This window comes from Macaca nemestrina, chromosome 11 (genome assembly GCF_043159975.1).
Source record: "Macaca nemestrina isolate mMacNem1 chromosome 11, mMacNem.hap1, whole genome shotgun sequence".
In the NCBI taxonomy this organism is placed as follows: Eukaryota; Metazoa; Chordata; class Mammalia; order Primates; family Cercopithecidae; genus Macaca; species Macaca nemestrina.
In genome coordinates this window covers 57,087,047-57,114,384 of record NC_092135.1, presented here as the reverse complement: position 1 = coordinate 57,114,384, position 27,338 = coordinate 57,087,047, and the positions used below count along the sequence as shown (strand labels likewise).

Here is a 27,338-nt window from a genome sequence, read left to right as displayed (position 1 = left end):
CACTCCAGTCTGAGCTGCAGAGTGAGACTCCATCTCTAAATAAATAAATAAACAAGGTGTTAGAGGGCCTTTAATGATGTCAATAATTTATCTCTAGCTCTGTCTCCTCCATCTTAATTCTCAGCTTATTGTCATTCAGCTGAGAAAATGGAAGCCATCGGAAGAAAATATCTCATCTTGCCACCACATCTGCTGTCCTTCTGCTTCCAGGCTCACATACCTTACCTTCTCTGCTGTTGCCATGAACTCCTAACTAAGCGAATTTTCCCACTTGTGCCTCAGATTCCATCCCTTCTTACCCTCTTGGGAATGTTATTCCAGCAGTTCTCCCTTCTCCTGCATCACCGATTTCTCCTTCTCCACTGGGTTCCTCTCTTTAGCCTACTGATGTGCTGCTATCTCTCCCATCTTAAGAAAACTAAACAAAAACCCTCTTCTGTCCTCACTTCTCCCTTAATCCAGTTCCTCCATTTTTTCCTTCCATTTACAGAAAAACACTTGGAAAATGTTTTGTTCTGGTTCTATCTAATATCTCTCCTCTGGTTTATTCTTTGTTTAAGACAGAATCTTGATCTGTTGCCTTGGCTGGAATGCATTGACACTATCACGATTTATCGCAGTCTGGAGTCCCTCAGGTTCAAGTGATCCTCTCACCTCAGCCTCCCAAGCAGCAGGGACTACAGGCCTGTGCCACTACGCCTGGCTATTTTTTTTTTTTTTTTTTTTGTAGAGATAGGTTCTCACTATGTGCCTAGGCTGGTTTCAAACTCCTGGGCTCAGCTGATCCTCACACTGCAGCCTCCAAAGTCTGGGATTACAGGTGTGAGACAGCACACTCGGCCCTGATTCACTCTTGAGCTCACTATAGATTTTCACCTCCACAGCTTCTCCAAAAGTGCTCTTATCGTGGCCACAAACAGCATTCACATTTCCCACTCCAGTGATCAGTGCCTGTCATCTGACCTATTACATTTGGTAGAGCTGAACACTTTCTCCTCCTTGAAACACTGATTTTCACTTGACTTCTAGCATACCATACTCACCTGGTTTTCTTTCCAGTCTTTGCTTCTTCTCAAATCTCCTTCACTGATTTTTCCCCACCTCCCTGATCTGTAAACATTGGAGTGCTTTCTTTGCCTCAAGGTTATCATCTGTAAAATGGGATGGTATCTGCTTTGTGGGGATTTGTGAAGATCAAATAAGGTCATATATGTAAAAGTTTTTATAACTTTATAGTTATGTGAAATGTTAATTTTAATACTTTATTATATTTTAGACTATATTTCACAAGATAGCAAGTGGTCTTACATGGCATCATATTCACTAATAATCATTTTTTTATTATTTTGATTATTCTCATTACTTGATCATTTTTGTCATACATAGTTAAATATAACAACAGCAGTCTTCACTGATTGTACATAAAATTACCTTTTAACTTCATAACTGTTAAGTTATAGAAAGTTTCTCTAACACTCTATGAATTACTAACAGATAAATGTTTTCGGTCTTGGGAGTATTACCTGGTAGGTCGTTGGATGTTTGTTTTCAATAAATTTTCTTAAATTAGTATCCTAGCTATCTGCCATTCAAGGAGTAGACTTGGAGACATAAGATCTGTAATCTCATTTGAGCCTTTCTATGTGAATACAACTTTCTAAACTTCTGCTTTTTTTGTTTTCTAAATGTAGTGAACTAGATGTTTCTCACAACAATAAAACTCTAAACATTGATTTTGATATATAAGGAAGAGTTAAGGTTTTTAAAGTATCTTTCCAGTTAATTCATAGTTATTTAAAAATATTTATACTATACATACACCTTGCTCTCAAGTGGGTTTTTCTGCATACATTATCCTGATTAACTGTTTTTACTGTGCGTTTATGTATGTGTGTATGTATGTATATATGTGATCACAGGATCACAGAATTGAAAAGATGTGTATGTGTTTGTTTGTGTGTGTGTGCATATATATACAAGATAGCTATACCTCAGTATCTGCAAGGGATTAGCTCCAGGATCCACCATGGATACCAGAGTCCACAGATGCTCAAGTTCCTTATATAAAATGGAATATTATTTGCATACAACCTACACACATCCTCCCATATACTTTAAGTCATCTCTAGATTATTTATAATACCTAATAAAACATAAATGCTATGCAGATAGTTATTATACCATATTGTTTTTTATTTATTATTTTTTATTGTTTTGTTATGAGGGGGTTGGATTTTTTGTTTTATATTTTCTTTTTTTTTTTTCTATTAAGACAGAGTCTCACTCTGTTGCCCGGGCTGGAGTGCAGTGGCATGATCTTGACTCACTGCTGCAACCTCCGCCTCCCGGGTTCAAGCGATTCTCCTGTGTCAGCCTCCTGAGTAGCTGAGATTACAGGCGTGTGCCACAACGCCTGGTTAACTTTTGTATTTTTAGTAGAGACAGGGTTTTGCCATGTTGGCCAAGCCAGTCTCGAACTCCTAACCTCAAGTTATCTGCCTGCCTCGGCCTCCCAAAGTACTGGGATTACAGGCATGAGCCACTGCGCCCAACCTTTGTTTTATATTTTCGATTTGCAGCTGGTTCAATCCATAGATGTAGAACCTGCAGATATGGAGGTCCAATTGTATTAGTACACACTCTTAGATACACACACACATACACACACAAACTCACATATTAAACATTTCAAACTTCAGTGCCTACAAAAGCCAAGTAAATGACATGAAAGAGATCATTGGACCCCTCTTGGGCGCTGTGGCAAAGAGGGGAGTCATGGCCCTATTTAAATTTAACAGTCAAAGCTCAACTTCACCGAATTGCTGTCATGTAGGAATGTGGGCCCCATGTTCCAGAACCCACTCATATTTCAAGGGAAGTCGAGACTATGGATTTTTATGTCCTCCCAAATATTAAATATTGGAAACAAATTCAGAATTTTTACAAGCATTGTATGAACCAAATACGTTCTGTGGCCTGTTTGGAGCCTGCAAGCTACCAGTTTGTGACTTATATCAATATATAAACAAGAAAGATATGTGCTGTTGTTCATGAAATCTGGTAAGTGTTGCTTAAGACCCACTAAGTTCCTCTTTGAATTTGTACTGTAGCCAAGAAAAGGTGATGGGGATTGGGGGGATGCCCTGCCCAAGAGCAAAATAATAGGTAATGGAGTAACTTGATGAAAGTTTGCTTTTGAAGTATGTGTATTTGCGCTATTTAATGAGATCAGTTTACACACATCATTTTTTTTGTCTTTTTTTTTTTTACATCACAAGTTTTTTTATTCTGTGATTTCAATTTCATACTTTCTTTTTTTTTTGAGACAGAGTCTCTCATTCCATCACTCAGGCTGAAGTGCAGTGGTGTGATCTCAGCTCACTGCAACCTCCACCTCCTGGGTTCAAGTGATTCTTGTGCCTCAGCCTCCTGAGTAGCTGGGATTACAGGCGTGCATCACCACACCTGACTAAATTTTGAAGTTTTGTTAGAGACGGGGTTTCACCATGTTGGCCAAGCTGGTCTAAAACTCCTGACCTCAAGTGATCTGCCCTCATTTGGCCTCCCAAAGTGCTGGGATTACGGGCATGAGCTACCATGCCTGGCCCAATTTTATATTTTCTTATTGTGAGTATTAATTTGTTAGAAAATTATCCCAAATAATATTTTAGTTCAAGTAGAAACTAGATGTTTTGGCCCACTATTCATAAAATTTTTTCTGTTTTAAGTAACACAGCTATTTAATCTAATTTGTCATTAAATGGACTTTTTCTTCATTATATTAAGTACTCTCTTTTTTAATGATTTCAGAGTGCTAAAAGCTAAGTGTAATATAAAAACCCAAAATAATCAGATTTTAATGAATATAAATAAGTGGAGAAGAGACTGAATAAAACATATTAATTATTTCAGTTAATGACAGGGATTGTGATTCTTTGATATGATATGGTGAAAGCATTGAATTTATGGTTTGCCTTATTTAGTCAATTAAAATATCTCCTTAACTATACTTTAACCTGCCAATAAAGAAGCAAATAATTTTAACTGCTTAAGAGCATTTTTAAGTAATGTACTGGCAGGGGTCATGAAATCCTCAAAGAAACTGCTATGAAATACTCCAAAGAAATGTTTTTCAGCCAGTTTTAAGAATACAGCCAACTTTATTAGCCAGGCATGGTGGCACACACTCGTAGCCCCAGCTACTTGGGTGGCTGACGTGGGAGGATCTCTTGAGCCCCAGAGGTTGAGGCTGCAGTAAGCCATGATTGTACCACTGTACTCCCAGCCTGGGCAACAGAGTGAGACTGCCTCAAAAAAAAAAAAAAAAGAATACAGCCAACTTTAAATTATTGCTACACTGATTATGTGACTTTGAAGTCTAGGATTTCTTAACAATCTGGTTAAGGTAACAGTTTTCTAAAAGTGTTTGGTGTTAACCACATATTTGGAAAATAAAAATAAAAGTCATACATTGCCGGAACTTTACCTACCTTTCTTTTATGATCTATTATATTTATTATAACATTTAACTCTCAAAAGGCATATTTTTTTTCTCTATGAATACAGGGTGGGGCACCCTTCTTGTTGCAGCAGTGTGCTGCCTGCAATTTGTAGGTATATTGCATAAGACCACGTTGAGATTTCTTTTTTGCATGTAATTCTAGAGCTAGAATGACTAGCAAGTATGTGGCTAGTCATCCTTATTTTTAAAATGAGAAAACAGGGCCTCACATGTATTTTTGCTTAAAGTTAGTAGCAGAGCCGTAGCTGGAATTCATATCCTTTGATTCCAAGTATAATGTCCTTTATGTCTTTCTTTCTATGTTGTTTTTCTCAAAATCAGACATCTTTTTACCCCATCTTTCGCCACTGCTTTGTTCACACCTGGGAACCACAAGTTTGTGGAACTCTCTTCTTATTGCAAATACCTTTTATTTTTTATCCAGGAAAAAAAATCAATTTCTAGTAGATTTGATCACTTGGACTTCTCTATTTGACACTTCCTTAGCTCTTTTTCATTTTTTGGCCTGGCTTTTTATTACCTCTTCAAGTTTCTTATTAACAATCTCTGTGTTTTAATTTATATTCATCTTTGTTCCTAATTCTTTTGTATCTTTAAACTCATTCAAGTAGTGACCTAGACTGAAAGAATACTGCAGACACCCTCTGTAGATGAATTACCATGAGATCAACATCTTCAAGTTTTAAGAATTCTTAAGATGAATAGACCTTTCATTTTTTATTAGATTTTATCCTTATATTATGAAGGGAAGAAATACACAGAACGTTCTTAAGAATAATAGAGTTATCAACATTCTAAATCCGAGTTATTCTTTTTACTTGTTTGTCCTGTCAGACTTTTCATAATTTAAAATAATAGAAGGTCTGTAGACAGTCACTTTCTTACACCTCATTTACTTTTTTTAAATTAAAGGCAAGTGGTCAAACTCTAAAAATCAAAAAACTTCATGTCAAAGGAAAAAAGACTAATGAGTCAAAGAAAGGCAAGAAGGTAACTTTAACAGGAGACACTGAAGATGAAGACTCTGCATCTACAAGTAGTTCACTGAAAAGAGGAAACAAAGACCTCAAGAAAAGAAAAATGGAAGAAAACACTTCTATTAACTTGTCAAAACAAGAAAGTTTTACTTCAGTTAAGAAGCCGAAAAGAGATGACTCCAAGGACCTAGCTCTTTGCAGGTATTATTTCCGTTTTCATGCACTGTATATTTCTAATGTCCCATTTTATTTGTTTAGAAACCTTTTACCATATCAAAGCTTCCTTTCTGACAATTTGTGGAAATAAAAAAATGTAAAGCATAAATGTTAAGAAAATGTGTAAGTATAGTAAATGTATTCCTTTATCTTCTTTTAATGTTAATTTGCATTGAGTTTTATTTGAAAGATTATAACTGGGCCTGGCACATTGGCTCACGCCTGAAATCCCAGCACTTTGAGATGTCAAGACAGGCAGGTCACCTGAGGTCAGGAGTTCAAGATCATCCTGGCCAACATGGCAAAACCCTGTCTCTACTAAAAATACAAAAATTAACTGGGTGTAGTGGCATGCACCCGTATTCCCAGCTACTCGAGAGGCTGAGGCAGGAGAATCACTTGAACCCGGGAGGCAGAGGTTGTAGTGAGCTAAGATGGTGCCACTATACTCCAGCCTGGGCAATAGAGCAAGACCCTGTCTCATATATATATAAAATAACTGAAAGCTTTTTTAATTAAAAAATAAGACAATTGTAAAGTAGGGATACTGATTTCAATCATTATTTTCTTTAGTATGATTCTGACTGAAATGGAAACTCATGAGGATGCATGGCCTTTTCTACTTCCTGTAAACTTGAAACTTGTTCCTGGTTATAAGAAAGTTATTAAGAAGCCTATGGATTTTTCCACAATTAGAGAGAAACTAAGTAGTGGACAGTAAGTAAATCATTTCAGTTCACTAAATATTTATTGAATACCTGATATATGCTAGGCATATTTGTCGTGAGCCAAAGATATTTTAATCAACAGCAAGATCTAGGCCCTGCCTTTGAGGCAGGTGTGTGTGTGTGTGTGTGTGTGTGTGTATGGTGCACACACGCGCACACGCGCGTATTTGGTTAGAGTAGAATGCTGTAGAAGAGAAACCAACTAAAATTATTTAAGAAATTAAAAACCAGTGTAATAGACCTGCTTTTGACATTGAAACAGCACCACCAACCCAAGCTGAAGGTAAGGAAAAGTATTAGGAGAGCCTCCCAAAGTAAGTAACATATAAGCCGGAATTTGTATTCTGCATCCATGGAGTATCGACCACACGTCACGTGGATTTAACAAAAATTGACTCAAATATTGTTAGATTATTACAATGTAGAAATAGAAGATCTTTGGAAGCTTTACACATTAAGAGCTTTAATGTGAGTTATTGGAGAATACCAAAATTCCATTTATTAAATGTGGGAGAGAAAACTATTACTTGCTCTTCTCTACCGTATTCTCTTTGCAATCCTATTCCAGGAATAAAGTTACTTATTTTGGGAGGCTTTCCTGATACTCATACAACATATATTTTAATTACATTGTTATTATCTAGTATATATTTAGTTCTTCCTATACATTCTTTTGGTGAAAATAACTGTACTCTATGATTTATATTCAATTTAGAAGAGTTAAATAGAACTTATAATGATCTGTGTCCCTCACATATATCAAGTGATTTACTAGGTTGACCAAATGACTAATTTATTTCTTTGGAGGATGAAATAACAGTCGTCTAAAGGTTTATGTCTGTTTTGTTTTATTATTTTTTAATTACAGAAGGGACCTGCCTAAATTCAGGAAGCATTTAAAACCATTAAAATGATTGATTGGTACTTATTGGTTCCAATATGTAAACACTGTTATCTAGATATGGACTAGTTCTTTTGTTTGTTCTTTTTTTTTTTTTTTTTTTTTAAGACGGAGTTTCACTCTTGTCCAAGCTGGAGTGCAGTGGTGCATCTCGGCTCACTGCAACCTCCGCCCCCCCGGGGTTCAAGCAATTCTCCTGCCTCAGCCTGCCAAGTAGCTGGGATTAGAGGTGCGCGCCACCACACCTGGCTAATGTTTTGTATTTTTAGTATAAACGGGGTTTCACTATGTTAGCCAGGCTGGTCTCAAACTCCTGACCTCAGGTGATCCACCCACCTCCACCTCCCAGAGTGCTGGGATTACAGGCGTGAGCCACAATGCCCAGCCTCTTTTGTTTGTTCTATCAAAATAGTCAGTTGTCTAGGTGGATGGCACAATGAAATTTGTAACTAACATGGCCGAGAAAAAGAATTACACATGAAGACTTTACTAGTATTTAAGTTAACTCTTGATTTTAACTTCCATCATCTTCCAATTCCTAGATAAAAGATTAACGTAAACCTCAAAATTGTTAAAACAAATAGGCTTAGAAATATATATATATAAAAAATGCTACAAAATCATATGGGCCAGGCGAGGTGGCTCATGCCTCTAATCCCAGCACTTTGGGAGGTGGAGGCAGATGGATCACTTAAAGTCAGGAGTTTGAGACCAGCCTGGCCAATATGGTGAACTCGTCTGTACTAAAAGTACAAAAATTAGCTGGGCGTGGTGGTGTATGCTTGTAGTCCCAGCTACTCAGGGATGAGGCACGAGAATCACTTGAAACCGGAGGTGGAGGTTGGAGTAAGCTGAGACCACGTCACTGCACTCCAGCCTGGGCAACAGAGTGAGACTGTCTCAAAAAAAAAAAAAAAAGCTACCAAATCAGAGCTCCTTTGGGGAAGAGGAAGAGAGAAGGAAACAGTCTGTGTAATCCTGTTTGTAATGCCAGCTGTGTGGGAAGCAAAACTCAGTAGATTCAAGCTCCTTGAACTCTCCACTTTGAGTTGTTTGACTAAACTGAAATTAATGAGTTGGAACCAAAACTCACAAACCATGTTTCAAATTTTTAAACTAGAAATTTTTGGAATAGAGGGAGGGGCCTACTTAAATGAATTTTTCTGATTTCCATCAGCTGCCCCATCCCATAAAGGAAGGACACACATATGAGTTGTATGCTTTTTTCACCTAGAATCTCACCTAGAATTCTCTCCTGGATTCCACTCTCCCTAATGTTGATCATTAACCTTTTCTTTGGGTAAGGAACAAAGAGAGAAGTAGTTCTCAAATTAACTTAAAATATTTTATAAAAATTATTCCCACACATATTGTATGATTCCATTTATATGAAGTATCTAGAATAGATAAATCCATAGAGACAGATAGAAGATTGGTGGTTGCCAGGTGCTGGGAAGAGGGAGGAATGGGGAGTACCTGTTCAATGAGTATGGCGTTTCCTTTCAGGGTGATGACAGTGTTTTAGAGGTGACGATAATACAGTGTTGTGACTTAAATGTCACTGAATCATCCACCTTCATATGGTTTATTTTATGTGAATTCCTTAACCTCAATAATAATAAGCAAATAATTCCTAGGAAAATGGATGAGGTTACCTAAGGGCTGACTTAACTCTGTGAGCACATTACACATAGAGAAATATTCCTTTCATTATCACACAGAAGAAGGGAGTGAAAGGTCATACAAGATATGTCACCAAAGAAATAGAATTCCACTTCGACAAGTTCTCACAGCGTCAGTGCCTCATAGGGCATTTCTCTTTTTTTAATTTTTATTTAAGTTTTTGTGGCTACACAGTAGGTGTATATTTATAGATACACGAGATACAGGCATGCAATGCGTAATAATCACATCATGGAAAATTGGGTATTCCTCACCTCAAGTATTTATCCTTTGTGTTACAAATAATCCAATTCTACTCTTACTTATTTTAAAGTGTACAATTAAACTATTATTGACTATAGTCTCCTTGTTGTGCTATCACCTACTTATTCTTTCCTTCTATTTTTTTGTGCCCAGTAACTATCCCCACCTCCCCACTGCACTTCCCAGCCTCTGGTAACTATCCTTGTACTCTGTTTCCATGAGCTCAATTGTTTTGATTTTTAGATCCCACAAATAAGTGAGAACACGTGATGTTTGTCTTTCTGTGCCTGGCTTATTTCACTTAATATAATGACCTCCAATTTGATCCACGTTGTTTCAAATGACAAAATCTCATTCTTTTTTTTATGACTGAATGGTGCTCCATTGTGTTTAAGTATCACATTTTCTTTATCCATTCATCCCTTGATGGACACTTAGATTGCTTCTAAATCTTGGCTGTTGTGAACAGTGCTGCACCAAACATAGGAGTGCAAATATCTCTTTCGTATACTGATCTCCTTTCTTTTGGGTATATATCCAGCAGTGGGATTGCTGGATATCATGGTAGCTCTGTTTTTAGTTTTTTGAGGAACCTACAAACTATCCTTCATAGTGGTTGTACTGATTTACACTCATGGAATATTTTTAATGGTTACATTATTTTAGTATCCAGCTTGTCATAGGTTAGAGTTAACTTAAAATTTGCATTTCTAAAAGCTGTCTTAAAATTTGTTGAATTGGCTTGAGTTGGCTTGAAATGACCATTCCCTTCTTACTAATAAGCTTACGTAGATTCATCCACCTTTCTTTTTTCTGTTTTTCTACAGAGAAAGAGAATTGAGCTTATCCCACCAGAAAAGCACAGAAGCCATAGTACTTCTTGTTGAAAGACAGACCCTTGTAATGTTACCTCTAGTAGAGACATAGCATATGCTTATTTTGCTTGTTTGAGTTCGTCATACTCTAATGCTTGGGCAGAAGAGCATATATGAAGAGAAGAGAAATGGGAAATGGGGAAGACTTAACACAGAGCACCATATCTTGGGGTGTATATAAAAGCTACAGGAAAAGTGTAATTTTTATCGTTGCATGGGGAGCATTGACATGATTTCTACTGCAGCTGAGCATTTTCAAATACAGATAATAGGATCCCGCAAGTGATACATTTGGTCAGAGAACTTAATAAACTAGTCAAGTGGGATAGGTCCTGTGACAGAATTGTGTGATACAGGTCAAACAGGAGACGGGTTATGGGGAAAATGCCTGTTGAAATATGTTTTGATCTTCGGAGAAATATATTTTTCCATTTAACCTGTTCTTTAAATCCAGTATGTTTCAGAACACACAAAAATTTTTAAATGTTCCATTTATAAAAGGGTATCATATATATCAGTTTAAATGCAGTTATCCTAATCATCTTTCTTTCATTGTTACCCTTTATTACCTCTTTATTTGTTTACAAAACAAATCCACTCTATGAAAGCAATCTCTAATTATGTGTTTTCTTTCAGGTATCCAAACCTTGAAACCTTTGCTCTAGATGTCAGGCTTGTTTTTGACAACTGTGAAACATTTAATGAAGATGATTCTGATATAGGCAGAGCTGGCCACAATATGAGGAAGTATTTTGAAAAAAAGTGGACAGATACTTTCAAAGTGAGCTGAAGTTATAATAATCTCTTTATTTTTTTCCTTTTAAACAAGGACAAATGAGACCAGCAATGTGAACTGTATTTACATAAACGTGCAAGGCACATACATAATGACTTTCTTTTTCCTTAAGATAAGTATAAAAAAAAAAAGTATCAGAAGAATGATACCATTTTTAAAGGCTTCACTCCTACAACAACCAAGGCCCTCGGTTATTGGTTTGTGTGATTTATCAGCTAATTTAGGTAGAACAGGGAAGCACACCCAAAGAATTTTCAAAGGAAGGGGTGTTATAGTGCAATAGCAATTAAAATATATCAAATCGCACTGAATACTCAACACCAGAGCTCTAACGTGGGAAATGGTTCTCCTTTCCCTCTCAATAAATATCTATTTTTCATTTTTTTACTTTGTAGTTTATTTTTTAGTGAATGTATTTAATTTTATGAATTATTTATGATTAAACCACATCCAGAATCTTCGTTTTCTGTGAAAAGGAAGAACTAGAAAATTGCTTTAAATCTTGAAAATACAACAAGGAATGTTTTAAAATATAAAACAAAGCCAAGTTAAACTGTTTACACTGATGTGCTATAAGAGCACCAAAAAGAAACTTTACTGTAGAGTTACAAGTACATTTATATATATATGTTGCTGCATCACTTGTGTAGTTAAATTGTATTTCAAAACAGTGAAAACATTGACATGTATATACTGTTCATTCTTGTTTATATTAAGTCTTGTTTTAAATATGTATTATGTGTATATATTGTTTGCAGACATTATTGTTCATGCCTTAGAGGATTGTAGCATTTTATTTTCATCTGAAGGTAATGATAGCTATACAGTCTGTACAGTCATTATCCTCTACCAACACTGTGGCGTCTCCTTAATCTTGGTAGTGCCTGCCTTTGAAACAGGGTGTAGGGGATATTAGTTTTCCATTTTTCTATTTTGTTATATAATTTTAAGCCACCAGGGCCTAAATTAAAGTATAATCATTTGTATCCATGTGGAATAAAATTGTGACAATTTCCTACGCACACAGTATTTTTTCATAGAAACATTTCCCTCCCATTTGCCTTGCCTCAGAAATAAATTTAAAAGACATTTGTAACCACTGTGTTTTATCTACTGTGTGTTGTGGTGGCCTGTTGGAGGCAAATAGATCAGAATTTTTTTTGTACCTATGTAAGAGTACTTGAAGTTTTATTTAAAATAAAATGTTGTGGAAAAGGTAGCATTCTTTTTTTTAGGAGTGTTATTTTTCACTATGTATGGCACGGATACAATAAAAGACTTTTACAAACTAATTTTTTAGTTTTTCTTAATATACCTGAAAATACATTCTTTTTTAAAAAGCCAGTTGATTTAAATTTGATTTTTACAGAGACCTAAAGGAAGAACAGTGTGTAGAGTGTGGTTCAAAGAGCACTGGGCTGGGTGGAAGAGGGTGAGTTTAAGTCAAGTGGCCAAACTTCTGTAGCCTGTAAGCCTCACTGGTCTGTAAACTTCTCTGGACCTGGTCTTCTTTCTTATTTCACATTTTCAAGATGAAAATATTAGAATACATTAGATCTTGTTCTGGTCTGAAAAATGCCTCTGTGGGTAGCCAGACAACTCAATTGTCAAGAAGAAAAACAGATATATAAATTAGTCTAATAAGACATGTATTTCTCCAAGAATTCAAGAAACATAGTTTGCTGCCCTGCTAGGGGCCGCCAGACTCCAGAGAATCATTGACATACAAGACAGGCCCTGCCTTCATGGAGCTAATAGCCCCTTGAAGTGGGCCTTAGATAATGTCCACTGCTTTTCATCATGAAGAGAGAATAGAAATGTTTTGAAAAAAGTTTTAACTTCACAAAGCTTCAAAGCCACAGAGTATTTTCAGTATCTCTAGATTGTTTGTGAAGACTTACATGAAACTCAGCTGTTATTATGTAAATATGTCAGTTTCTGTTAACCAGATATTGCAGTGATGTCTTAAAGAGGCTGATGTTTAAGCAAAAATGCCTTGTAGAGCAGGGAAGAAGGCAGCACCGTGAATAACAGTGTCTGGTTTTTATGTTTCTACAACTGCCTGATGCTCCATGAGGATTCTTCATGATGATTTTTTTTTTACCTTAGAGATTATATATGCTTATGTTAATTTATATTAGATGGTATGTAAGGGGCTTGATAATAACATGTCTGGTGCCTGAGGGGCTCATAAATAAGCAAGTACTTAAACACACACACAAAATTTGTTGAGAGTGATAATTTTAAAAATAGGGAAAAAAGGAAGGCTTGGTAAACACTGGCTACTTTGGACTGGTGTCTTCATTGTTATTACTCAGCAGACGTAGCTGTTAAACACTGAGTGGACATGATCCCACGAGGGCTGCGGTTGCAGTAGGTGACAGTGGTTACAATACATATGTGGATCACTTGTTATGTAAGTGACTCATGCACTCCCAGGCCCCTAGGTTGGGCTTATTCTCAATAAAAGCAATATCATTGTTCTCCTCAAATTAAAAAAAAATTATCCTAACTCTCTGCTGTCACATAATTGCCAGTATATATAACATATTTTCATTAAGATAACTTAGGCTTTCACCTGACCCTTCTTCATTTTAGTCCTAACATGCACTGTGAATTATTTACAAACCGGTCTACTTTCAAGTTTAGATTTAGATTATCACTCAAGTGGTGACCCACCAAGGATAACCAAACAATCCACTACTGCTGAACACAGAAGATAATCATCAGTTTGAAACAGTATGTAGACAGTAAATTAATATATCAGTTGTTAACCACAGTGAAAATTAAACAGGTGAAAATGTGTCTATAGATACACCTAAAACTCAAAAGAAGTAAATTAGCCATAAATGCAAGGTGTTCTTTTTCTTGTTCCAACTCTAAAATAAAATTTTTCACAAGCACCAGTTTTAATCTGAATTATCAAGGATCTAATCTGTCTGTAGTACCTTAATGTAACCCTCCATGCTCCTTCTCTTTTCCAGCCCCTCAATCCCCATAGTCTATAGGGAAATTCAAAATTCTGTTCCTTTAGCTTTCTTCCGTTAAACACTCCTCAACAAGGAAATCTGCTGTCAAGACATTTATTCATAATTGTACATTTAATTTATGAGCTACCTCTTTCAAGGTTATTTGCATTTCAAATATCTCCATTTGAGAAATGAAAGAGGTTTGTGTCTTGCTAAAAGAATTTTATTTCAACAAGGAGAATAAAAGAGGTATTTTATTTTATTTTATTTTTGAGATGCAGTCTTGCTCGATTGCCCAGGCTGGAGTGCAGTGGTGTGATCATAGCTCACTGCAGCTTCTACCTCCCAGGTTCAAGTGATTCTTGTGCCTCAGCTTCCTGAGTAGCTGGGACTACAGGCATGTGCCACCACACCTGACTAATTTCTGTATTTTCAGTAGTGATGGGAGTTTTACCATATTGACCAGGCTGTTCTCAAACTCCTGACCTCAGATGATCTGCCTGCCTCAGCCTCCCAAAGTGCTGGGATTACAGACATAAGCCACTAAAATTTTCTTTTCTTTTCTTTTCTTTTTTTTTTTTTTTTTTTTTTTTGAGATGGAGTCTCACTCTGTCACCCAGGCTGGAGGACAGTGGCATAATCTCTGCTCACTGCAAGCTCTGCCTCCTACGTTCATGCCATTCTCCTGCCTCAGCCTCCTGAGTACCTGGGACTACAGGTGTCCGCCACTATGCCTGGCTAATTTTTGTATTTTTAATAGAGACGGGGTTTCACCATGTTAGCCAGGGTAGTCTTGATCTGCTGACCTCGTGATCTGCCCGCGTCGGCCTCCCAGAGTGCTGGGATTACAGGCGTGAGCCACTGCACCCGGCCGAGCCACTAAAATTTTCTTTTCACAAGGATGTGACTTTAAAAAATAGGGAAATGAATAGAATCTTATCTTCTAGGAATCTTGCTTCAACAAGATCTCTTAGACTTGCTTTGGCCACATTACAACTCTACCAGAAAAAGGAATTTTTTAAACCTCAACCAATTGAGGTAATTAGTTCCTTTCTTCAATTCATGGCACACTCTTTACATTATTCTTGCAAAGCCCCTCTTTGTTACTTTTTTTGTTTTATTCTTCAGTTCATCTCCACTTCCCCCATATACAACTACTTAAAATACGCCTTTCCAGATGACCCTTTATGTATTTATTTAGCATTATGTTTCTTTGTATGATATGAAAAATACATATGTACACCGTGGTTTTTAGACATATCGGTTGCATTATGCTATAAATCTTACTGTTTTTAAATTCTGTTTCTGTTTCTTTTTAGTTGAAAAAATGTATAACTCTAGTTCATTGGTTTTGATTGCTATAAGGTATTCCATCAGAGGCATACACCACATTTTACTTACAAGTTTCTCTAGAAACAAAAAACCTAGGTTGCCTGCAACTCATTGTCACTGCAAATAATACTGCAGTGATTTTTTTAATACATAGACTTGTATATGGAATCCAGTTTCCAAAATATCCCCAAGTGATCCGTGCCTTCTAGTATTCATGCCCATGTATACTCCCTTTCCACATTGTATCAGGGTTAATCTTTGTGACAACATAATAGGGCATAGTGATAGCTTGTGAATTCCCAGACTAAGCCATAAAATAACACTGTTGCTTCTGCCTTGTTCTCTTGGATTACTTGTTCTCTTGGATTACTTGTTCTGGGCAAAACCAGCCACTATGTTATGAGGATGCTCTAGCAGCCAAGCCCTATGGAGCAGCCAATAGCTACCACCAACTTACCAGCCCTGTGACTGAGGCATCTTAGAAGTGGATCCTTCAGCCCAAGTTATACATTCAGATGACCGGAGCCCCAGGCAACATCTCAATTGAAACTTCATAAGCAACCCTGAGCCAGAACTACCCAGCTAAGCCACTCCTGACTTCTTGACCCACAGAAACTATGAGATAATAAATGTTTATTGTTGGTTTAAATACTCCGTTTTGAGTAATTTGTTTATTGTTGGTTTAAATACTCCGTTTTGAGTAATTTGTTATCTGGCAATAGATAACTAATATCCTAAGGTAAGAGCTTCTCTAGGATCTACACGGGGGAGTATGCCCTGATTATTAGGTCTGTACTTGCTGAACTTGCCATCATAGTGCCATGCTACTCTCCAGACGACTGTACCAGTTTAGCCTCCTACCATCAACAGAAGAGGGCTCTTTCTCCCTACCGCCCAACCAGTGCTCAATATTTGGACTCTTTTTTCCTAACAACTTATTATAGATTTTGAATTTTGAAAAGTATTAAACATTTCTTATTATTATACTTTAAATTCTGAGATACAAGTGCAAAATGTACAGGTTTGTTACACAGGTATTCACGTGCCATGGTGGTTTGCTGCACCCATCGAACCATCACCTACGTTAGGTATTCCTCCTAATGCTGTCCCTCCCCTAGTCCCCCACCCCAACAGGCACCAGTGTGTGATGCTCCCCTCCCTGTGTCCATGTGTTCTCATTGTTCCACTTCCATTTACAAGTGAGAACATGCAGTGTTTGGTTTTCTGTTCCTGTGTTAGTTTTCTGAGAATGATGATTTCCAGCTTCATTGATGTCCCTGCAAAGGACATGAACTCATCCTTTTTTATGGCTGCATAGTATTCCATGGTGTTTATGTGCCACATTTTCTTTATCCAGTCTATCATTGATGGGCATATGAGTTGATTCCAAGTCTTTGCTATTGTGAACAGTGCTGCAATAAACATACATGTCCAAGTGTCTTTATAGTAGAATGATTTATAATCCTTTGGGTATATACCCAGTAATGGGATTGCTGGTTCAAATGGTATTCCTGGTTCTAGATCCTTGAGGAATCGCCACACTGTCGTCTACAGTGATTGAACTAATTTACACTCCCACCAACAGTGTAAAAGCATTCCTATTTCTCCACATCCTCTCCAGCATCTGTTTGCTGACTTTTTAATGATCGCCATTCTAACTGGCATGAAATGATATCTCACTGTGGTTTTGATTTGCATTTCTCTAATGACCCGTGATGATGAGCTTTTTTTCATATGTTTGTTGGCTGCATAAATGGCTTATTTTGAGAAGTGTCTGTTCATATCCTTTGCCCACTTTTTGATGGGGTTGTTTGTTTTTTTCTTGTAAATTTGTTTAAGTTCTTTGTAGATTCTGGATACTAGCCCTGTGTCAGACGGCTAGATTGCAAAAATCTTCTCCCATTATGGAGGTTGCCTGTTCACTCTGATGATAGTTTCTTTTGCTGTGCAGAAGCTCTTTAGTTTAATTAAGTCCTATTTGTCAATTTTGTCTTTTGTTGCCATTGCTTTTGGTGTTTTAGTCGTGAAGTCTTTGCCCATGCCTATGTCCTGAATGGTATTGCCTAAGTTTTGTTCTAGGGTTTTTATGGCTTTAGGTCTTACATTTAAGTCTTTAATCCATCTTGAGTTAATTTTTGTATAAGTTGTAAGGAAGGGGCCCAGTTTCAGTTTTCTGCATATGGCTAGCCACTTTTCCCAACACCATTTATTAAATAGGGAATCCTTTCCCTGTTGCTTGTTTTTGTCAGGTTTGTCAAAGATCAGATGGTTGTAGATGTGTGGCATTATTTCTGAGGCCTCTGTTCTGTTCCATTGCTCTATATATCTGTTTTTGTACCAGCACCATGCTGTTTTGGTTACCATAGCCTCATAGTATAGTTTGAAGTCATGTAGTGTGATGCCTCCAGCTTTGTTCTTTTTGCTTAGGATTGTCTTGGCTATACAGGCTCTTTTTTGGTTCCATATGAAATTTAAAGTAGTTTTTTCTAATTCTGTGAAGAAAGTCAATGGTAGCTTGATAGGGATGGCATTGAATCTTTAAATTACTTTGGGCAGCATGGCCATTTTCACAATATTGATTCTTCCTGTCCATAAGTATGGAATGTTTTTCCATTTGTTTGTGTCCTCTCATTTCCTTGAGCAGTATCAAGCATTTTTTTTCTAGTCACATGAACAGCTTTAATTTTCATTTACCTTTTTGTAGTTTTTCTCTTATGTAGACATAGCTTAACCCTATCTGCTTTCTAGACTGTAGAAACTGCCCCAAATTTTACTTTCAGCGAGTGATATTCAGGAGATGGAACATTCGCATTTGCTGTGGTTAGCTGGAAAGACTGATAGTGCTAAAGAAAAAGCTCAGGTAGGTATACAGAGATTCCTAGAAAGTAGAGATTTTGGGTAAGACTGGGGCTAACAGATGTTTGAGTTACCGTAGCAAAAGAAGTATTTATAGGTGTGCTAGATGGGCAGTTGGCTAAATCAAAGGTGAAAGGAAAAAGCTCATTGCACCTTCACTGAAAGAATTTTGCACCTTAGCATTTAAATCCATGGAAAGGCAGTGGCAAAATCACCATATGATATCCATTTGTAGTTTCTCTTCCTTAGCCATACACATGAAGATTAGCTAGGCTGTTCTCATTAGACGCCTAAAGAAAAAAGCATTATAGGTATACCATAAATTGTGCATAGTTCATTCTTTAAATGTTTTTTAAATTTAAAACCTTTTTTCGCCGGGTGCAATGGCTCACGCCTGTAATCCCAGCAATTTGGGAGGCCAAGGTGGGCAGGTCACCTGAGGCCAGGAGTTCCAGACCAGCCTGGCCAACATGGCAAAACCCCATCTCTACTAAAAAATACAAAAATTAGCCAGGCGTGGTAGTACACACCTGTAGTCCCAGCTACTGGGGAGGCTGAGGCAGGAGAATCACTTGAACACAGGAGAACGATGTTGCAGTGAGCCAAGATCGTACCACTGCACTCCAGCCTGGGCAACAGAGTGAAGCTCTGTCCCACAGAGTGAGGTTCTGTCCCAAATAAATAAATAAAATAACACCTTTTTTTTTAAATCAAGTATTAAGCTGGACTTGAAAGAATATCCTTATTATCTCTGAACGGACGTTCCTTAGTAAAAATAGCCCTAATAATCATGGTAGTGGCTATCAAAAGAATGTGGTTGAACCTTAAAGAGGGATTCAGTAGTGAATGAAAAAGAGAAATAAGGCTTATTCCCATTTGGGAATAGATCTTGGGCAGAGGTGAAAGGAAAGCTTTGACCTCAGTAGGCCATTAAAAACGAGTGAGGCATTCGCATGACACAGATTTGCACGGAGACAGTAGAAGGCCTGGAGAGGCTATAGACTTAGTCTAGTCATTTTTCTAATCTCCAGATGTTTTCACAGCTTTTTCAAGATTGCATTCAGCATTCGTGATGCACTTTTATGACTATCTTCATCGTGCCAAGTCTCAAATTCTTTTGAATAGAGAAGTGACTTTTTTGAAACAAAGACAGATTCTACCCAACCGTTAAAACGTATTATGTAAATCTACGTAAATATTAGTAAATTAAGTTGAAAGGCTGGATATAGTATAGAATGTATAGTATTTCTGTAAAATATATTGTACTTAGCTTTGAGAAAATTCTGAAGGGGATGTATGTATGTATTTAAATGTTAGCTTTTTCCTCTAGTTGGTAGAATTTGGGAAAACTAATGTTATCTTCCTTATCTGTATATAATATGTCTGCAGCCAGTGTGCATTGTTTGCTTTTTAAACATTTAAAAAATCTTTTACAACCAAGTAGGGTCAATTTAGCTAGTAGATATAACTGGTGAATTTACTAAAAAATGTCATTTAAGGATTAAAATTGATACGACATTACGTAATGATTGAGATGCAGGTTAACTTCACATATAAGATCTAACTTAAGTTAGTTTTTTTATTGAATAGGTATTTACATACAAAATATCTATACAATAAATAGACACTTCAATTGCCTATTCAGTAGCAGTTTTGTCTATCTTCACTCCTTCCTTCCACTCTTTTTAGATGCTGGTTAGCCATAGGATTCCGGGGGTGAGTCTTTGTGAGTAAGCCAACCATAGTATTCCATTCCTCTTGAGAGTGATCGCTTAATAAAGGCATGTGATAGAATTCTAGGTAGTGACAAGAGAGCAAGTCTGCTGGGAGACTTCTGGAGAAGTGTCCAGTGGATAACTTGTGTCCCAAAGAGACATACTCTCTTGTCTTTGGAGATGGTTGTCAGAGGCCATGACGCTTGGAGCTTCTGTAGCCATTGTATAACTATACAGAGAGAAAAGTAACTGAGGAGGGAGGTGAGGATGGGAGGGGGAAAGAAAGGACTTGGGTTCTTAATAACATGAGCCATCAGATTAACCTTGGAACCACCACTACATCTGAACATTTTGCTAGGTAAGATAATAAATTTATTGTGTAAGCCATTTTGATTTGAATCTTTTCTTTCGGATGAAAGTATCTTGATATAGCCAGGGCTGCTCCTTCATAGTTATTCAGGCTACGTGCTATACAACTCAAGAGTGCTTCATTTATGTAGATCAGGGTACAGCTGACTTTACAGGTAAGAAAACTAATACCCATACTGCTAATACTCATTGCCACCCAGCTTAGTAAACTTGAGTTAGGACTTAAACATTTGGTTTTGGCCTTCAAAATCAGCATTCCTGAGAACATGGTATGACTGATTTTCTTGATGACCTTAAATATTTGTCGAATGTATTTTTCCACAAAATATTCCAAAACTGATTTGGGCACTGGTAGCATTACAGAATAATATCGAGCTATTTATTTTTATTTTTATTTTTATTTTTATTTTTTGAGGTAAGGTCTTGCTCTATTGCCCAGGCTGGAGTGTACTGGTGCAACCATGTCTCACCATAGCCTCAACCTCCTAGACTCAAGCAATCTTCCCCTCAGCCTCCTGAGTAGCTGGGACCACAGGCCCATGCCACCACACCTGACTAATTTTTTTTTTTCTTTAAGAGATGGTGTCTTGCCATGTTGCCCAGGCTGGTCTCCAACTCCTGGGCTCAAGTAATCCTCCCACTTCGGCCTCCCAAAGTAGCAAGATTATAGGCATGAGCAACTGTGCCTAGCCAGGATGTTTATTCTTAATTTTTTTTTTTTTTTTTTGAGACGGAGTCTTGCTGTGTCGCTCAGGCTGGAGTGCAGTGGCGCCATCTAGGCTCACTGCAAGCTCTGCCTCCTGGGTTCACTCCGTTCTCCTGCCTCAGCCTCCCGAGTAGCTGGGACTACAGGCACCCGCCACCACGCCCGGCTAATTTTTTTGTATTTTTAGTAGAGACGGGATTTCACTGTGTTAGCCAGGATGGTCTTGATCTCCTGACCTCGTGATCCGCCCGCCTCAGTCTCCCAAAGTGCTGGGATTGCAGGTGTGAGCCACCGTGCCCGGCCTATTCTTAAAATATTAATGCATACTAGTTTATTTAGAAAGAGTTACATTGCTTTGGAATGAAAATATAAAAAGAAGAATGAAAGCTAACTTTGCTTCTGTACATGAGGAAGAAACTAGGTCTAACTTTAAGCCTCCTACTGTAATCAATCAGGCAACTGGAGAAAATATATGAAATAAATGTGTTCAGACATTAGATTAGAGGCAGTTCAAGACTCTAATTCCTAAAATAAGTGTAACAAATGAAGCTGACCTTGTGTTTTCCCTGGCTTCTGCTGAAGGCACTTTCTGGACTTTAGTGGAGGAGGTATATTCTAAATAGAGCACAGAAATCACACTAAGTTGAGGAGACAGAGGTCAAAGTTTAGGAAGGCTGAGGCTGCTGGTGTTTCCAGGTTATAATACCAGAGAAGAGAGGGTTACACAGAAACAGCTCCAGAAATCAAGTCCGCCCCGAGACACTTGATAAATACTAACCTGCACACGAATAGGGTGAAACTCTCCAAGGCCATGCAAAGAGTGGCCAGGGATCCATAAGTCAAACAATCCCCAGAGCTCACATAGGGTTGGGAGACATTTGAGTTCTGACTAGCCCAAGTTCAGAAACTTCATAGAACTTTCAGGAAATTCAGTAGAGACACCAAGAGTCACTCCTTAAGAGTAGAGCTAAATTAGCCCTAGATAAAAGGCTACTATACTTCTGCCCTAACAAAGTTTACAAACAAGCCTCAAAAGGATCAAAATGATCTGCAAGTAACTTAACTGGCTACTAGAACAAAGTCCAATACTCTTCGGAGAAGACAACACAATTCAGCACTCAACAAGTAAAATTTAATATGTTTACCATTCAATCGAAAATTACTATACCTAGACGTGAAATGAAGGAAAACATGACCCATCCTATGCTATAAAGTGCTGATAAATAAAAATGATGGATAAAATAATAAAATTCAGGATGTAACACATCCAGATACCAAATCTTTAGGACTCTGAAAAAATGGACTATATTAAAATTTAATTTAAGTAAAATAAAATGCAACTATTTAAACTGCACAGTATGTTGAGTTTTAACATTGTTTAAATAGTAGAATAATTCCATCACACACAAAATTCCCATGACACTTTGCAATGAATCTTTTTCCACCCCTGGTTGTAGGCAACCACTGATCTGCATTTTTTCACTGTAGATTCGTTTGCCTTTTCTTGAATTTACATTCAAACTTGTTGGCATATTAGTAGTTTATTACTTTTATTGCTGACTCATGTTCCATTGTACAAATGTAGTACAATTTGTTTATTCATTTGTTAATGAACATTTTTTTCCCCCAAACTCTGGCTATTATGAATAGCCAGATGACGGAATTAAGAGGAAAGGACTTTAAAATAGATATTATAAATATTTAAAGGAAAAATGAGCATGATGAAGAGAGAATGAAATATATCAAAAATAAACAGAAGCCCTGGAGATTTTTTTTTAAGTGTAATATACAAAAAGAAAATACATCATGATCAAGTGGGATTTGTCACAAGAGTACAAGTTTAGTTTAACTTTTGAAAAACATCATAGTAATAGAACATTAGAAAATTTACCATATTAACAATATAGGAAGAAAGCCAGTTATCTCAATAAATGCAGATAAAGCATTTGAAATTTACCATTTCATGTTTAAAATTTTAAGCAAATTAAGACTAGAAGAGAATCTCCTCAATTTGATGAAGTGCATTATGAAAAACCTATACATGGCATCATATCTAATGGTCAAAGACCAAATACATGCTTTCGTTCTAAGATTGGGAACAAGGCAAGGATTTTTTTTTACCACATATCTTCTACATTGCACTGAAAGTATTAGCATTTACAGTAACAAAGAAGAAATAAAAAGCACTCAGAATGGAAAGGAAGAGGCAAAATTGTCTTGATTTGCAGATGGCATGATTATTTATATACACAATCCCAAGGAGACTACAAAAAGATGATCAAAACTAATAAGTGAATTTAGCCAGGTCACAAGGCCCAAGAAAAAAATACTTAAGTTAGATTTCATCAAAATTAAAAATCTTTGCTCTTCAAAACACATTATTTTTTAAAAAGAAAAGAAACTACTGACTGGGAGAAAACACAGAATTAGGAATACACCTGTTTTTGAAAGGTTTGTATCAAAAATATGTTAAAAACCCTTATAAAATATAACTCCACAAAAGAAGATATACAAATGGACAGTAAGCACACACAAACGTGTTTAATTTTATTAATAGCAAAGAAATGGGAATTTTTTAAAAAGTGATGAGATACAACTATACACTCAGTACAATGGCTAAAACTGAAAATGCTGAAAATAAATACCACCTGCTGGCAATGATGTAGAGGAATTTGAAACTCTCATGTAGTACTATTGGAAATAGAAGATGGTATGACCACTTTGGAAGATTGTTCAAGTTTCTTACAAACTCAAAGATACACTTTCCGTAGTAATTCCAGTTCTATGTATTAAGAAAAATGGAAACATGTTTAGACAGAGACTTGAACATATATGTTAATAACACTTTTATTCATAATAGCCAGAGTTTGAGGAAAAAAACTGTTCATTAACAAATGAATAAACAAACCGTACTACATTTGTACAATGGAACATGAGTCAGCAATAAAAAGTAATAAACTACTAATATGCCAACAAGTTTGAATGTTAAAAACATAATGATGAACAAAAAAGCCAGACATAAAAGACTATGCACCATATGATTCCATTTACATGAAATTCAAGAAAAGGCAAACGAATCTACAGTGAAAAAAATGCAGATCAGTGGTTGCCTACAACCAGGGGTGGAAAAAGATTCATTGCAAAGTGTCATGGGAATTTTGTGTGTGATGGAATTATTCTACTACTTAAACGATGTTAAAACTCAACATACTGTGCAGTTTAAGTAGTTGCATTTTATTTTACTTAAATTAAATTTTAATACAGTCCATTTTTTCAGAGTACTAAAGATTTGGTCTCTGGATGTGTTACATCCTGGATTTTATTATTTTATCCATCATTTTTATTTATCAGTACTTTATATCATAGGATGTGGTCACCACCACAGGAAGAGGATTTTCATGGTAGTTCATCTTTCAATGTTGATTTTTTTCAATGTGGAACTGGTGCTATGGTGGCATAAAATATGTTTAAGCCCTTTAGATAAGTTAAGAGTCATATGAAAGACAAGTGGAAAGGAACTTTCTTTTGAAAAATGGGGCACTTCAGCTTTGAATATAGCAGGCTGATGCCTTATCTGAACCAGGAATAAAAATTACATCCCTTATTCATCTTCATACAGTTTCAAATATTACTTCCATGAGTGTTGCTCAATGTTTTTAACATTAAGTACAGCCGGGCACTGTGGCTTACACCTGTAATCCCAACACTTTGGGAGGCCAAGGTGGGTGGATCACGAGGTCAGAAGATTGAGACCATCCTGGCCAACATGATAAAACCCTGTCTCTACTAAAAATACAAAAATGAGCCAGGTGTGATGGCACGTGCCTGTAGTCCCAGCTACTCAGGAGGCCGAGACAGGAGAAACACTTGAACCCGGGAGGCAGAGGTTGCAGTGAGCCGAGATCACGCCACTGCACTCCAGCCTGGCGATAGAGACTCAGTCTCAAATACAAACAAGCAAGCAAACATTAAGTACATCTATTGTACAACAATTGTTGTTGTTATTGTAATTGTTCTTGTTGTATTTCCATGATGCCATGCCTAAAATGTTATATTTACCAAATAATGGCATTAAAATAGTTATAGCTTATGTGATATCATCACAGGCGCATGTACCATTCATTTGCGGTTATTTGGAACATTGAAAGTAGCACTAAAACACTAGTTATTTTATTCAGAGATGTGAAAAGGCTGGAAAATCTCAGCCTTATTTATCATTGATGATTCCTATATCAATTCATATACAGATGGCCCCTGATTTACAATGCTTGACTTACAATTTTCCAACTTTATCATATTGCAAAAGCAATATGCATTCAGTAGAAATCATACTTCAGTAAAGTATTCAAATAAATTACATGAGCTATTCAACAATTCACTATAAAATAAGTTTTGTGTTAGATGATTTTGGCCAACTGTAGGCTAATGTAAGTGTTCTGAACACATTTAGGGTAGGCTAGGTTAAGCTATGCTGTTCAGTAAGTGTATTAAATGCATTTTTGGCTTAGGATATTTACAACTTACAGTGGATTTTCTGGTAAATAACCCCATCACAAATTGAGGAACAACTCTACTCCTTGTCCTTCTTCTGACCTCAAACTCTTATCTTTACTCCCCTACCAGGACATACCACAGGTAACACAAACTCAACACATCTAAAATTGAGTTTATAATCCTCCTACTTTGTGATTTGCTCTTTCCTCTGCATTCCACACCTCAGTTAACAGGATTAACACATATTTAGCCACCCAAGGTTAGAAACCTCAGAGTTCCTATGGACTTCTCATTTTACTTCCCCTCTCCACATATCCTGTTGAGACTTCCTCTAAAATTCCCATAGTGTGAATTCGTTTGCAACTTTCCGTTCCCACTGAGACTATACTAATTTAGCACTCACCATCTGCCAGGTACCAATATCTCACTTTTTCTAGTTGCCTCTTTTTTCTTTTAAAAAATTGTGATATAGGCCAGGCGTGGTGGCTCAGACCTGTAATTCCAGCACTTTGGGAGGTCAAGGTGGGCAGATCACCTGAGGTCAGGAGTTTGAGACCAGCCTGGCCAATATGGTGAAACCCCATTGCACTAAAAATACAAAAATTAGCCAGGCATGGTGGTAGGTGTCTGTAACCCCAACCACTTGGGAGGCTGAGGCAGCAGACTCACTTGAACCTGGGAGGCGGAGGTTGCAGTGAGCCAATATTGTGCCATTGCACTCTGCACTCTAGCCTGGGTGACAGAACGAGACTCCATCTCAAAAAAAAAAAGAAAAAAAGTTATGATGTAATCACTTCTCAGTCTTTTGGCTAAGATCAAGTGTAAAAAATTGTGATACAATACATATAACATAAAATTTACCATCTTAATAATTGTTAAGTGTCCAGTTCACTGGTAATTAGTGTGTTCACGTTGTTGTACAACCACAACCACCATCCATCCCCAGAATTCCTTTCATCTTGCAAACCTGAAACTCACTATTTTATTGAGGATTTTTGCATCTATATTCATCAGAGATATTGGCCTGAAGTTTTCTCTTTTTTTGTTCTATCTCTGCCTGGTTTTTGTATTAGGATGATGCTGGCCTCATAAAATGAGTTAGGGAGGAGTCCCTCCTTTTCAATTGACTGGAATCGTTCCAGTAGAAATGTTACCAGCTCTCCTTTGTACCTCTGGTTATAATTCAGCTGTAAATTCATCTGGTCCTGGGCTTTTTTTGGTTGGTAAGCTAGATACCGCCTCAATTTCAGAACTTGTTAATGGTCTATTCAGGGATTCAATTTCTTCCTGATCCAGTTTTGGGGAGGGTGTATGTGTCCAGGAATTTATCCATTTCTTCTAGATTTTCTAGTTTATGTGCACAGATATATTTGTAGTATTCTCTAATGCTTGTTTGGATTTCTGTAGGGTCAGTGGTCATATCTCCTTTATTATTTCTGATTGTGTCTATTTGATTTTTCTCTCTTTTCTTCATTAGTCTAGTTAGCAGTCTATTTTATTAATTTTTTCAAAAAACCAGCTCCTGGATCCACTGATTTTTTGAAAGGGTTTCCTTGTCTCTATCTCCTTTGGTTCTGCTCTGATCTTGGTTATTTCCTGTCTTCTGCTAGCTTTGGGGTTTGTTTGCTCTTGGTTCTTTAGTTCTTTTAGTTGTGATGTTAGATTGTTGTTTTGAGGTCTTTCTAGCTTTTTGATGTGGGCATTTAGTGCTTAAATTTCCCTCTTAACACTGCTTTAGCTGCATCCCAGAGATTCTGGTACCTTGTCTCTTTGTTCTCATTAGTTTCAAAGAACTTCTTGATTTCTGCCTTAATTTCATTATTTACCCAGGAGTCATTCAGGAGTAGGTTGTTCAATTTCCATGTAGTGTGTGGCTTTGAGTGAGTTTATTAGTCTTGAGTTCTAATGTGATTGTGCTGTGGTCTGGGAGACTGTTTGTTAGGATTTCAGTTCTTC

General features: G+C 36.9%; 1 protein-coding gene across 31 annotated transcripts in view; it reads left to right on the top strand.

The window, feature by feature from the left end:
• LOC105493186 (bromodomain adjacent to zinc finger domain 2B) overlaps positions 1 to 15,891 on the top strand; it is a 412,599-nt gene extending 396,708 nt beyond the window's left edge. For 24 of the 31 annotated variants that reach the window (XM_071072832.1, XM_024796394.2, XM_011760666.3 and 21 more), the window contains 5 exons: positions 5,435 to 5,700; positions 6,289 to 6,432; positions 10,782 to 10,926; positions 12,311 to 12,373; positions 15,632 to 15,891. In XM_071072832.1, the coding sequence (XP_070928933.1) occupies positions 5,435 to 5,700; positions 6,289 to 6,432; positions 10,782 to 10,926; positions 12,311 to 12,373; positions 15,632 to 15,724 (711 nt within the window). In that variant the 3' untranslated portion in view covers positions 15,725 to 15,891. Of the gene's footprint in view, positions 1 to 5,434; positions 5,701 to 6,288; positions 6,433 to 10,781; positions 12,234 to 12,310; positions 12,374 to 15,631 lie in introns of those variants that run through there. The other 7 variants (XM_024796398.2, XM_011760692.3, XM_024796399.2 and 4 more) reach the window with 3 other exon arrangements.
• The last annotated feature ends 11,447 nt before the right edge of the window (positions 15,892 to 27,338 follow it).